The sequence below is a fragment of the Budorcas taxicolor genome, chromosome 3 (assembly GCF_023091745.1).
Source record: "Budorcas taxicolor isolate Tak-1 chromosome 3, Takin1.1, whole genome shotgun sequence".
Taxonomy (NCBI): Eukaryota; Metazoa; Chordata; class Mammalia; order Artiodactyla; family Bovidae; genus Budorcas; species Budorcas taxicolor.
The window spans coordinates 28,120,251-28,133,461 of record NC_068912.1 but is presented as its reverse complement, the minus strand read 5'-3'; the positions used below and the strand labels follow the sequence as shown (position 1 = coordinate 28,133,461).

Genomic DNA, 13,211 nt, shown 5'->3' with positions numbered 1-13,211 from the left:
AACCTCTCGCGCCCGGGGGCCCGCCCGACCCAGGGCCAGAAATCAGCACAGAGCTGGCCTGTGTTTCCACCTCGCTTCCAGAATGGAACCGGCCCAGGAGGCCGGGGGGAGGCGGGGGCGCGAGTCCGGTTGCGCTTCAGAGAGCGCAACAGGCAGGTAGGAGTTTACTTTCAAAAACGCCGGGGTGGAGCAGGAGGTGTCCGGCAAGTCTCTGCCCGAGGCGTCCGGGCTGGAGGCGATCTTACCGCACCGGGGCAGCCTTCGCCACGGGCAGGACCTCATTTCCTCCTACAGGCTTTGAACTGCCCCGAGCAAACGCGTCCAGAGAAGTGTGAAGCTTTATAAAAATTTAAACGCGTCGGTGGCGGAGGCAGGAGTGGGGCGGAGCCGCGGCCTGGCGGCCGGGAGATGAGCTGGTGAGACTTGGAGCCGAGAAATCCGTGGCTCCGTTTTCACAGCTTCAAACCAGGTAAAAGGCCCACCCGAGAAGGTGTTGTGAGCTCGTTTAGCTGCTCGTGAAGAGACGTTGGAGCGCTTTATGATGATGATTGTGTAGCTGACACGTGCATTTTGTTAAACCCCTTTGAGGGGGCTGTGGTTGGAAATGCATGTATTTTTAGACACTTATTCCAAAAGCTAGCAAGCTGTAAAGAATCTGGCGTTTTCACTGATGTGTTTATAAATTTTACAAGGTTGCTGGAAAAATATTATAACTTGTGTCACCAATCAACAATGCTAATTAGCATTCTCCTTCCAGTGGGTGGGTTGTTTGATTACACAGCTCCTAGGCTCTTTAAGTGAGATGGCAGAAACTGTCTGAATCCAGGGAGATGTAATTAGTCATTTTATGAAACCACTAATTAGAGTTTTTAGAGTTGAATTAAATCAATGTGATATAGTTGGGGCTTTGATTTGTGGGAGGAAACTGTTTATTCTCCAGTTCAAAGAAATAACACTCTTCACCTACCCCATGAGCTTCTAGCATTCCCAGACTTTGCTGTCTCACAATATAATTAGTGAAACAGCTAGTGTGAAATTTTCACTGTTACAGTGTTGGCAGTGTGACTTGGCTGCAACTTAATTTGTAAGTAAAATGGGAGAATTTTAAGAATGGCATATTTGTAAGGACCGCTTGCCAGGCAGTACATGTTTTATTGCCTTGTGTATTTGAGTGAAAGGATGAGACCGTAAAGGAGAGTGTCCTGACCAGGCCACAACTCCTTGTCACCCTGGTCCCATTGGAGATTGAACAAGTGTTGAAAGAGGAAGGTACTCTCCATCCCCCAGTACACACACACACACCCTGGTTGTGACTCCAGACCTCAGGAGGAGTTGGTTTGCACAGGCGCCTATCAGATTGTATTTGAAAAGGCAGTTTCCACCTTTGGGCTGTGAGCGCCGCAGCAGTTAGAACTATTTCGGATTCGTTTCATTTTTCCTGTACCTTCCACAGTGCTTGGGACACTGAACCTGTGAATAGGAGTTGAAATTGCAGAAATCTTTGTAGGTGATGTGTGGTTTGGGACAGTTTATGATTGTTGCCTACCCTCCTCTCTGAAAATAAGCAATTCTGATAATTGCTACACTGCTGTATAGTTTCTATAGTTAAGAGCAGGTTCTGGAGTTAGACTCTCAAGAGTTCAAGGCCCGGCTCCAGCGTTTACCCAGTGTGTGACTGGTTTTCTTAACTGTAACAGGAAATTAATATTTTTTTCTCCCATAGAAGTCTTGTTCTGAGGATTAAGTGAAATATAACATGCAAATGACTGAAAGCAGTTCCTGACACATCAGAGGCACTTGACTAACTTTGAGCCATTAGATTCTTTATGGCCGTCTTCTCTCTATAAAGTGAACTAGCTGTGGTTAGGAGACTAGCTGGGTATGGGTATATGATTAGAGCCTCGTTCAATGCCATTTTCCAGAAGGTGGACCCAACAGGATTAGGTGGACGTGGGGCTGGCCCATGTTTCTGGTTGTGGCTTAGGGCTCACCCAAAGCCTGATGAAAAGGTACATGTGTGTTCTGCCGCAGTGTGCTTCCATCCCACTGAATCCATTCCCTTCTGAATCCCACTTATTGGACAGCAGTCGTTGGACTTGGCACCACTGGATTTACAGAGGAGGTAGTAAATACTTATGAAATGTATTTTTCTGAAGCTTAAAAATCTGGCAGGGGACAAGGGGGTCACTTGAAAACAAATGTACATCGTAAGAATTCTGGCCATGTTAACCATTCACAGCTCTGCAGAAATTTATACCCAGCTACTGGGAGTGTTTCAGAGGTAATTGATGACTGGAGCCAAGAGCAATTATTTGAAGAAGATGAGTTGAAATCATTGGCAAGACAGGTACAGTGAGGTTGACATTTTCTTTCCTTGTGAATAGTGGCCCAGAATCACTTTTTCATAAGAGACCTGTTGAAGAATCACTGGGTTTGTTGCAAATACACCAGTCCCTCTGATTCCCACATTGGTGACCTGGATGATGTGTTATGGTTTATAGACCCCAGGTTCAGTAAAATACTTCTTCCTACCCTCCCTTACAATCGTGAGTTCCTCCAGATAAACCCGATAAAACACACAGTTTTCTCTGATACTCACTTCCAACCTGGGAACAGTAAAAGAAGACCTGCAAGGAACAGAATGGAAATCAATAAATTAGTTAACTGTAGCTAATGGTATCCATTAAGGGTAGACGGCTCAGATGGTAAAGAATCTGCCTGCAATACAGGAGACCTGAGTTCTATCCCTGGGTTGGGAAAATTCCGTGGAGAAGGGAATGGCAACCCACTCCAGTATTCTTGCCGGGAGAATTCCCATGGACAAAGGAGCCCGGGGGGCGACTGTCCATGAGGTCCCAAAGAGTCGGACACGACAGCAGTAACACTAAAGGTAGACTCAAGTGGACCAGAAACATACACATAAGTTTAATGAAAATGATACAGCAGTCATGTGCCTTCTAAAAGTTTTCCTTCCAATGGAAGGAATTTAGATTTACTAAGTAGTAATTAATACCTATCAAAGAGTTGACTCATTGGAAAAGACCCTGATGCTGGGAGGGATTGGGGGCAGGAGGAGAAGGGGATGACAGAGGATGAGATGGCTGGATGGCATCACCGACTTGATGCATATGAGTTTAGGAGTTGGTGATGGACAGGGAGGCCTGGCGTGCTGCAGTCCACGGGGTTGCAAAGAGTTGGACACAACTGAACTGAATACCTATCCTGTACCAGGCGCTAGTCTGAAAGATTACGAATGATCTCATTTAACCCACCTTGAGCCTATAAGGTAAGCAAAATATAATTCTGTTGTTATAATTAGGGAAACAGGCACAGAAAGGTTAAGTAACTTAATCTGAGGTCACATAGCTGATAAGGAACAGAGCCAGGATTTGAGCAGTAACGATCTAACTGCAGAACGTGTGCTCATGGCTTATCCTCTGTAAAAGAAAAGTTGACTCTAAACAAAATATCTAAATTACCCTTTTCCTCGTAATTAAAAATGGGTACCTTGAGAAAAATGTTAGCTTGAAAACAATAAAAATTTAAATGCCATAAATCCTTTAGAATTCTGTATATGATAAAAACAAAATATTCAAAGTAATGCACACAGTATATGTAAACACAGTTGCAGCAGAAACCTCTTTCCCTTGGAAATACATGCAGTGCAGAAGGAGCGGGATGGCTCTTTAAATTCAGCGTGTGTCTTTGTACCCCTTGCAAGGTAACCGTCCAAACCCAAGTTCACTTAATTACTTCATAGCTCTAGGCAGAGCTGTTGATGTTTTTATGATTTCCTTTTCTGACAAGGTTAGCTTATGTTTACCACTGTCATTACCATAGCGTATTATTTCCCTCTTATGATTTTCTGATCACTGTGTTTTCCCTTTAAGTAGGAGTCACGTATATTTTATGTAAGTGAACATGGCTTTAGGGGCAGATAAAGAATCCCATGCAGGAGATGGACTCGGACTCGGTTTCTCCTGAGTCTGCCCAGGTAGGAGATGTGAGAGACTCAGGTTCTGTGCCTGGGTCAGGAAGATCCCATGGAGTAGGAGATGGCAAACCCACTCCAATATTCTTGCCATGGACAGAGGAGCCTGGCAAGCTACAGTCCATGTGGTTGCAAAGAGTCAGACATGACTGATTGGCTGAACACACACACACACTTCAAAGCCACTGATCCCCATTTTGCTTTTAACCAAGGGTGGTGAAGAAGATTCTCTGCTGCTGTTGCCGGGGAATTCCAGATTTACAATGCTGCCCTCCTGCCCCCCTGAGATGTGACTTGATGAGCGCTGAGCCCTATCCTGTTGTTAGCCTCCAGTTCCCAGAAGGGATCAGTGACAGGAGGGGGAGGCAGAGAACTAATACTGACTCTTACTCAATGTATCTGGAATATAACCTTTGCTGGTGAGAGAGACTTGTGTGAGCAGCAGGGCACCTCCACTCTCGGTGGTTCAGCTGTCACTGTGGGATCTAATCTCTGCATCTTTCCCTCTGTTGTAAAATTGAGGATTTAAGATAGATGACCTCTAAGGCTTCTTCTGCATGAGTCTGTGGCCTCCTCATCTTGCTATCTGCCACCAGAACCTTTCCTTCCCTCAGCGTGCGTTACTGAGAGCCTGGTGTGCTCCAGGGATTGAAGAGACAGTCATGAAAGAGGCCCCGCCCTTGTGGAGCATCCTGTCTCTCCAGGAGCCAGTTCCTGTGTAACTGAAAACCAGGACGTCAAGGAGAAGTACAGGGAGTTGAGATTGGAGGATCAGGGAAGGCTTCTTGAAAGAAGCCGTATTTCATTTAAGAGGGATGGGTAGGAACTGGGTGGAATGAGGTGGGTGAAGAGTCGGTAGAGTGTATACACTGAGGCTGCAGAAAGGCATGGTGCCTTAGAGCAGGGGTCTCCGACCTCTGGGATCTAATGCCTGATGACCTGAGTTGGAACTGATGTAATAGTAATAGAGTATAATGTGAAATAGTAATAGAAATAGTGTGTACCATAGACGTCATGCTCTTGAACCATCCTGCAAGAAACCCTGCCCCCAGTTCCATGGAAAACTGGTCTCCCATGAAACCAGTTCCTGATGCCAAAAAGATTGGGGACTGCTGCCTTAGAGGACCTTAGAAAGAGAAGGAAGGTCAAGAAGGAGATATGGGCAGGGCCTGGCTGACCAAGTGAAAGGTTTTGTGTTTTATTCGAAGCATAGCAGAACGCCATGGAAGGGTTTCAAGCAGGGAAACAACATCCACACTGTGACCTGAAAGATCGCTCTGGCTGCTGCCCAGGCAGCGCCAGCCAGAGTCTGGGTCTTGTCGGGGGTCAGCATGATGGAGGCACAGTTCTGCATTCCAAGGATCCACATTTGCACCTTTTTATGACCCTATCCCATTCAGGCTAGTGCAGAGCCTATTGGTTTATTACCCAGGGAACCCGATCCCTTTTCATTACTTTATCTTCCCGATAAGGCATCCCCCTCTGACCTTATCTGAGGTCTGCTAATTTCTTGTGCATACAAGGGAACTATCTTCTAAATGCATTGCTGCAAAGATAAGCTTCAGGATGTGTTTTTCTGTTAACCATACCGAAGCTCTTATGTTGGCTTTTGAAATGAGTTCACTCTGGATTGTGTCAGTTTGCCTTTGGCTGCTGCTTCTTAATCCTCACTGAGATCTTGAAAAAAATTGATAACTGATAGAAACTGTGATGTAGAAGGGGCCCAAGTTCTGTAGAGCCTGGATTCTGTGAGGAAACCTGCAAGCTTTGTAATAGTTTAGCCCTGTGTCCTCAGAGCCTGGAGGAAGCGGGTGGCTGAGAACCAGAAGAGTGAAGGGTGGACCCCAGGGGACAGAGGGCACTTAGTGACAGTGAAATATGTGGGATGAGAGGGAGAGGAAGTTATGAAAATGGTGCCGGGTTGGCCCTGTAGGGCCCATAGGGTGACTGTACAACTCCGGTGAAGGAAATTGAAAAGAATAGGCCGGAGCGCTGGAGAGCATCTTGGGGGTGATGATAATCCCAAGTGGAGCAAGAGGGGTCTAAGTAGGAAATGCGAGTGTGTGTGTGCTCAGTTGCTGAGTTGTGTTTTGGTGACCCCATAAGCTGTACCCCCACCAGGCTTCTCTTTCCAGGCAAGAATACTAGAGTGGGTTGCCATTTCCTACTCCAGGGATTCTTCCCGGCCCAGGGATCGAACCCGAGTCTCCTGCATTGCAGGTGGATTCTTTACTACTACACCACCTGGAAAACAAGTAGGAAATGTGCCCTGGGGATTTATCCTTTCAGTAAGTATCTGTTGGGTACTTCTTATGTTCAGTGTATCCCAGGAGCTTATCCTAGAGTAAATCCATAGATGGAGGAGAATAATGGGAGAGAGTTTTTTTTTGTGGGGGGGGGGGGGGGGTGGCTGTGCCCTGTAGCAAATGGGATCTTTGTTCCTTGACCAGGTATCGAACCTGAGCTCCCTGCATTGAAGCTCAGAGTTTTAACCACTGGGTCAGCAGGGAAGTCCCATAATGGGCAAGTTTTGAGACTTAAGGGATGATGGGGGAGGGGGAAGGTGCATGGGAGAAGTAGTGGCATAAACATTGTCGCCTTGGAGGAGGACAGGCAGCAGAGAGCTCCGTGAGGGCAGCCGTGTGCCGTGGACTGCTGTCATTGCTGTGCCCCAGCAGCACCTAGTAGGTCTCTCATGGCCCCACTAAACATGGAGGCGGATGAATGAATACATGGCATAAGAAGGTCGGGGGAAGGAGATCAAGGAAGGGACCTTTGGATCTGGCTCATGGCAAACTGTGGCATCATGGATAGCATCACCAACTCAATGGACATGAGTTTGAGCAAACTCAGGGAGATAGTGGAGGGCAGAGGAGCCTGGCACGCTACAGTCCATGGGGTCACAAAGAGTTGGACACAACTTAGTGACTGAACAACAGCAACAATCGGTGGCCAACATAGAGCTGTTTCAGTGGAGTGTCGAGGATGGAGAATTGGGGTGACAAGAGGGAGGGAATGGCAGGATCTACAGATCACCCCTTTGATAAGTATAGGCAGGTATTGTCTGGAGAGAAACCAGACAAGGGCAGCTGGTAGACTAGAGGTAAAGCCCTCCCCCTAAGGGCACTTGGGAGCCCATGATTTCCTCTGTGGGACATGCCCGGAGTTGCTTTACTGGACGGCTGGAGGTTTTAATGAGGATGAAGGATGACGTCCTTTTGCAGAAGGACAGGGGGAATAAAACTTGGGTTAGCATGTGCCAGAGACTTTATTTTGGGAGCTTCCAAAATAAATTGTAAATCAGTGCTTACAACAACCCTAGGAAGAGACTGCATTAAGTCTCTCTCTCTCTTTTTTTTTTTTAAACCCAGGGGAGGTAAATTCATAGAGGGGAGCGTCTGTCACACTGTGTCATGGCCAGGAAATGTGAATAGGATCAGCCCAGGTCTTTGGAGCCTGGGGTGCCTGCCTCTGAGACACCTCGGCAGCATTTAGCCGGAAATAGCTAGAAGCTGGCATGGAAAGGAGACTCGAGAGTTCTGGGTCGAAGGGCAAAAAAAAAAAGCATAGACATTGTGGATGGTCAGTTCAGAATGTAGGAGATGGCAGTCAGGTTTCTGGGCCAAGCAGCCTGGTATGAGAACCTGCAGGTTAGCAGAGAGCTGGGTGAAAGGCCTTCGGGGAAAGAGGCTTATTCAAGGGCAGGTCTGGAGATTTTGGCTCACCTTTTAAGGCTGATGTCTGGCAGGTATGAAGCAGAACAAGCAACAAGGAAGCAGAAAGGAAGTGAGAGTGTGAGGTGCTGAAAGCTCATCGAAACTGTTACTGAATCTGCTGAGAGGCAGAGTAGGGAGAAAAAATGGGTGAGCTGATTCTTGATGTCTTCTGCAAAGGTAGGGGTAGGTCCAAAAGCAAAAGTATTTTAAAAATGCCCACGGTGGGTTTTTTCCCCCACACTGATTCTTTACAGTCATCTCACAAAATAGGCCACTTTATTTCCACTTTATGGATGGGGAGCCTGAGATTCCGAGGGGCTTAGTAAGCTTACCTGGGTGGACCTAGTGCTGTCTGGCTGCAGGTGAACACAGGTACTCACTCTGGCCTGCTCCTTTCCCAGCCTTTCTCTTACTGAGAGGGACATGGAGAGCTGCCGGGTTGAGGACTGTCACAGGAGTCCCGAGAACCGCAGCTGCCCTTTATCTGGCACATCGGAGTGGTTCTGGGTGCGATCACAGTTGTAGCTTGTTCGTTTCTCGCATGCCCTTTTATTCACGTTTTACAGATGCAGCTTTTTCTGTGCATGCTAAGTCACTTCAGTCATGTCCGACTCTTTGTGACCCCATGGACTGTAGCCCACCAGGCTCCTCTGTCCATGGGGAATCTCCAGGCAAGAATACTGGAGTGTGTTGCCATGCCCTCCTCCTGGGGATCTTCCCAACCCAGGGGTCAAACCCAGGTCTCCCGCATTGCAGGCGGATTCTTTACCAGCTGAGCCACCAGGGAAGCCCCCAGCTGAGGGTAGTGGTGGTATTTGCAGCCTCTTTGTTTCTTCCTCACACTTATCTCACTGGCTCTGTTTGCAGTGTCAACTCACGAGGGTCACTGGAAGAAGGAGCCCTGAGGGGCGGAGACCAGCTCTGGAATGAGGGGTGTAGAGCTCCTTTTTGTCTCGAAGTAAAGGTTTTTGACATGTGGGGCTCAGGAATGTACTTGGAAATGTTTCCAATTTATTTTTATTGCATAGCAGTGTCTAATGAAAGTGTGGCAAAAGACCCAGGAGCCTGCAACAAACAAACCACCTGCTTTCATTTTCTGATGTTCCCTCATCCTCGTCCTTACACAAGCAGTCTTGTCATCCAGTCGCTCAGTCGTGTCCGACTCTTTGTGACCCCATGGACTGCAGCATACCAGGCTTCTCTGTCCTTTACTGTCTCCTGGAGTTTGCTCAAGTTCATGTTCATTGAGTCAGTGATGCTGTCTAACCATCTCATCCTCTGTGATTGTAACTGGAGTATAGATTTCAAAGTCTGTCTACAATATGTAGCCTGCTTTTTTTTTTTTTAATGTATTTCTTTGGCTGCATTGAGTCTCATTTGTGGCACATGGGATCTTTAATTGCGGTATGTGGGATCTTAGTTTCCCATCCAGGGAGTGAACCTGGGCCCCCTGTGTTGGGAGTGTGGAGTCCTAGCCACTGTACCACTAGGCAAGTCCTGTAGCCTGCTTTTAAAATTTATCACTAGATCATATAAACTTCCATTCTTTGTAATTATCATTCTAAACAGCTTTATGATATTTCTTTGGGCTTCCTTAGGGTCTCACTGGTAAAGAATCCGCCTGCCAGTGCAGGAGATGCGGGTTTGTTTCCTGGATTGGGAAGATTCCCTGGAGAAGGAAATGGCAACCCACTCCAGTAGTCTTGCCTGGGAAATGGCATGGACAGAGGATCCTGGGGGTCCTCTGTGGAGGACCATGTGGTCCATGGAGTCACAGAAGAGTCGGATATGACTTAGCGACTAAACAGCAACAACAATGATATTTCTTTGGGTGAATGAATCATGTTTCCCTTACCAGTTCCTCCTTTTGGGGAGCATTGAGAGTGTTTCTAGCTTTTCACTATTATAGGCAATGTGCTAATAATAGTTTTTCTTTTAAAAAGAGAAATTCTAGAAGTTTGCATTCCTGGATTAAAGAATTGAGAGCTTTTTTTTTTTTTCCATTGGCTTTCGGAAACTGTGAGCAAATGGCTTACAGGCTGCTTCCCTGGGTGTTGTTTTGTAACCGCCACACTGACAGTGGGGGCTGGACATGGCGTCTCAGGCCTGGAAGCCCGGCTGCCCGGGCTGTGTCCTGGAGATGGCCCGGGGCCAGGTCTCTCCCACTTCCGGTTTACTGCTGCTGCAGAGGGGTGTGGCTTGCCTCCACCCACCTGTCCCCCTCCCAGACACCTGAGCGGAGCATTTGACACCCTGGAGCCTCACCCTTGCTCATGTGTTCCACAACAGAGATCCCAGAGTGGATTTTGGCACTGTCATTTATCTTCCAATTTAACTTCCTCGAGGTTGGCTTTATCTTTTTTGTTTGTTTGTTTTTCTCATTTTCCCAGAATTTGTTCCAGTCGGAGTGACTCCTTGATTCCCAGGCCCTTTGAGGTCTGAGGAGTCCAGTAGGTGAAATTCTCTCTACCTCTAAGGAGAAACAGTACCTGCTCCTGCAGCGAGAGCAAGCCCTCCATTGCTATGGATACCGAATCCACGTATTCTGGATATTCTTACTATTCAAGTCATTCGAAAAAATCTCACAGACAAGGGTATGTAAGCTCTTGCTTGTTCCACTTTTCCTCTGGGGGCAGAGTTTGCAGGTTTCTCGGGCTTCCTGGACTCACTTTCACAATCCCCCTGGGGGGCAGCCGTCACTGGAGTTTCAGTCCACTGGTGCCTGAGAAGCTGAGCTTTCAGAACCTTTTAACATGCTTTGGGAGGAACGGCACCACCAATTTACATTTTATAGCCACCATTACCGTTGATGACCTTCACTTCTCACAATTGATTTTAAATTAAAGTTGCTCCCTTCAGTGGAAATGTTTCTCATTTCTAAGTACTTCTCCAAGATGACAGTTCTCCCAAAAGCTTTACCAAGAATCTAAGTGAAAGTTTTATTAAAAAAAAGAAAAAGTGTTAATTTGTCGCTTCTTACCCAGAGCTGCTGACTCATGGTCCATTATGCCCTTGCTTGTGAGGTTTATCCACTGAAGTGGCAGGTTGGCAGGCTTGGCCTGGTGCCTTACCCATTTCTCTGTCTCTGACTCGTCTTCCCAGTGAACAGGCCTGGGTTTTGGACATCTGACCTGGGTAATGGGGGGTGCCAAATTTCCCCTCCTCTGTACAGAATGAACAGGTCTGCACTGGTGTTCCTGGGGCCTGCCGTGTTCCAGACCTGCAGAATGGTGAGGAAATGAGTGAGTGAAGAGGTGGTGCCAGGCCAGTGAAGAGTGCGGCTGATACAGTTGCAGTGCTGCCTCTTACTTAGACCCCTCATCTGTAAAATGGGCAGAGCAGTTCCCTCCTCACAGGGCTGTGGGGAGGATTCAATCAGATGATGCCTGTGAAGCATTTAACCCAGCACATAGTAGGCCACTCACCAGTGCCTGGATTTATGCTATCAATGGCCCTGGCATTTCAGCACCACATTTGAAGGCCCCAGTTGACCCCAGTCCATAGACCCAGGGAAGAGCTAGGAATGGTGATTGTAGTGGGGTTTCCCTGACTGAGCAGTTCCCCATACAGGCAGCTAAGTGCAGAGCAGGATTTCGTTTTGTGAAACAGCAGTATGCCACATATATCTAATTGACTTACTTATTTGTGAGTCCATATGGATCTACACGTGCAGAAAGAGGTCTGGAAGGGTAGTGTCCAAGCTGCCCCAAGTGGTCCTCCACAGGGAAGGGTCCACACAGGATGGTGACTGATGGGCACTTGGATGCTTTATCTTTCTACACTCGTTCAGTCTTTTATAAGTATATACATTTTGTGATTAAAAATACAAGTAGAATAAAAATGTAAAAGACCTTCGAAGATTAATGACATGAGAAAATATATATGAGGCCATGTTACTAAAACCCAAGATTCAAAACTTTGCACATTATAATAGGTATATATTCTTACGATGAATGGTAACAGATAGTTTGTGTGTGTGTGTTAAACTTTCATTATTTTCTGAATTTCATGTATTGCTCTTACAATCATAACAATCTGGGGAAAAGAAGTAAATGAGCTTGTGCTGGAACCCAGGCAAGACTTTCTAGTCAGCATGGGAAACAGAAAGAAGTGCAGCTGAGTGAGGCCAGAGCCCAGATCCTGGGAAAGTCAGGAACCCTCTGGTGAGAAAAATTTAATCACCAATTTCAATCAGTGGGTAAACATATCAGATTCGTTCTAAAATACCAGAAACAGCTGTTTAAAAATATCCACTCTTTGAACTTAACCGGGAAAAGCAGTTCCCCTGTCAGTGTGCCAAGCTTCCCCGTCCCGCACTGTGAGGAGCAGAGTGGGAATCTGGGGTTCTCTGGGTGCTTGGAGATGAGTAAAGCAGGGATGTCTTGCAGGGTTCCGAGGAGAAGCCGTCTCTGGCCTCCTTCATCTGCACTCATGTCCCATCCCAACACTCATTGCTCTGTGTTCCCTCAGCCCCTGGGGCCCCCCAGAAATTGATACTGTAGTGCTCATGTGGTAACTTCAAGAGACTATAACTTTCCATGAAAATAGCACACAGAACTCTGAGTACCTTCTTGGACCCCTGCAGAAAGCGCTCGGCAAATGATAATACAAGCTGAGACTTTTAATACTTTAATCAGGGATGTTGCTGAATGCCTACTCAGGAGGGCTCTGGGTGAGAGATGACCACTGGAGATTTATAGGTGTGCTCCCTGGTGTCTTTAGAAAAACCACAGCCGCTGAGATGACTCCCATGACAGGGCATAGTGACTGTGGGGTGGAGGTTGTAATCCGTAGATAGTAGGTGTCAGGGGTCCTTTGTCTGGGTGTAAATGGTATTGAACAGTCATAGTAACCCTCCAAAGGCATGCCCTGGACCCAGCAGAGGGTAGTGTATCAGCAGGGAGTATCCCTGTGAAGGCTGCCTTGCTCAGCGATTTGCATGGCAGAGTAGGAAAGGAGTGGGACTGTGCTCTTTGGGAATCTTCGTAGAACTCTCAGAGAGGAATAATGAAGGGCAACGAACTTGATATGCTTGATGACACTGAGATCATCTTTGAGTACTGGCAGAGTTCCAAGCAGATGACAGATGACTTTTTCCAACAAAGAAGCTAGTGGTCTGGTTTTTTGATACCTCCAGAGGGTATCCAGTTAACCTGCTGGGAAAATGACGCAGGCTCCAGCCAACCTCACCTAACCTTCAGGTTTAGAGCACCAGTTCCTCGAGCACAGTGCATCAGCTTCCACTGCTGTCCACGACCACTCTGAGAGTGCCTGTTAAGATCCTGGGTCATGGCCGCCCATCCTCACAGCAGCCCTTAAACGGTGGGAGGGGGGACCCCTGCTCAACAGGTGATAACACTGAGATGCAGAGACAGAGCATTATTTGCCTGAAGTTATGAGGTTGGTGGAGAAGGCAATGGCACCCCACTCCAATACTCTTGCCTGGAAAATCCCATGGACAGAGGAGCCTGGTGGGCTGCAGTCCAGGGGGGTCACTAAGAGTC

The 13,211-nt window shown here is 47.3% G+C and overlaps 1 protein-coding gene across 1 annotated transcript in view; it reads left to right on the top strand.

The window, feature by feature from the left end:
• Positions 1 to 448: 448 nt before the first annotated feature.
• VANGL1 (VANGL planar cell polarity protein 1) overlaps positions 449 to 13,211 on the top strand; it is a 49,675-nt gene continuing 36,912 nt past the window's right edge. The window contains exons 1-2 of the mRNA XM_052637650.1: positions 449 to 469; positions 10,098 to 10,301. Of these exons, the coding sequence (XP_052493610.1) occupies positions 10,231 to 10,301 (71 nt within the window). The 5' untranslated portion in view covers positions 449 to 469; positions 10,098 to 10,230. The remainder of the gene's footprint in view (positions 470 to 10,097; positions 10,302 to 13,211) is intronic.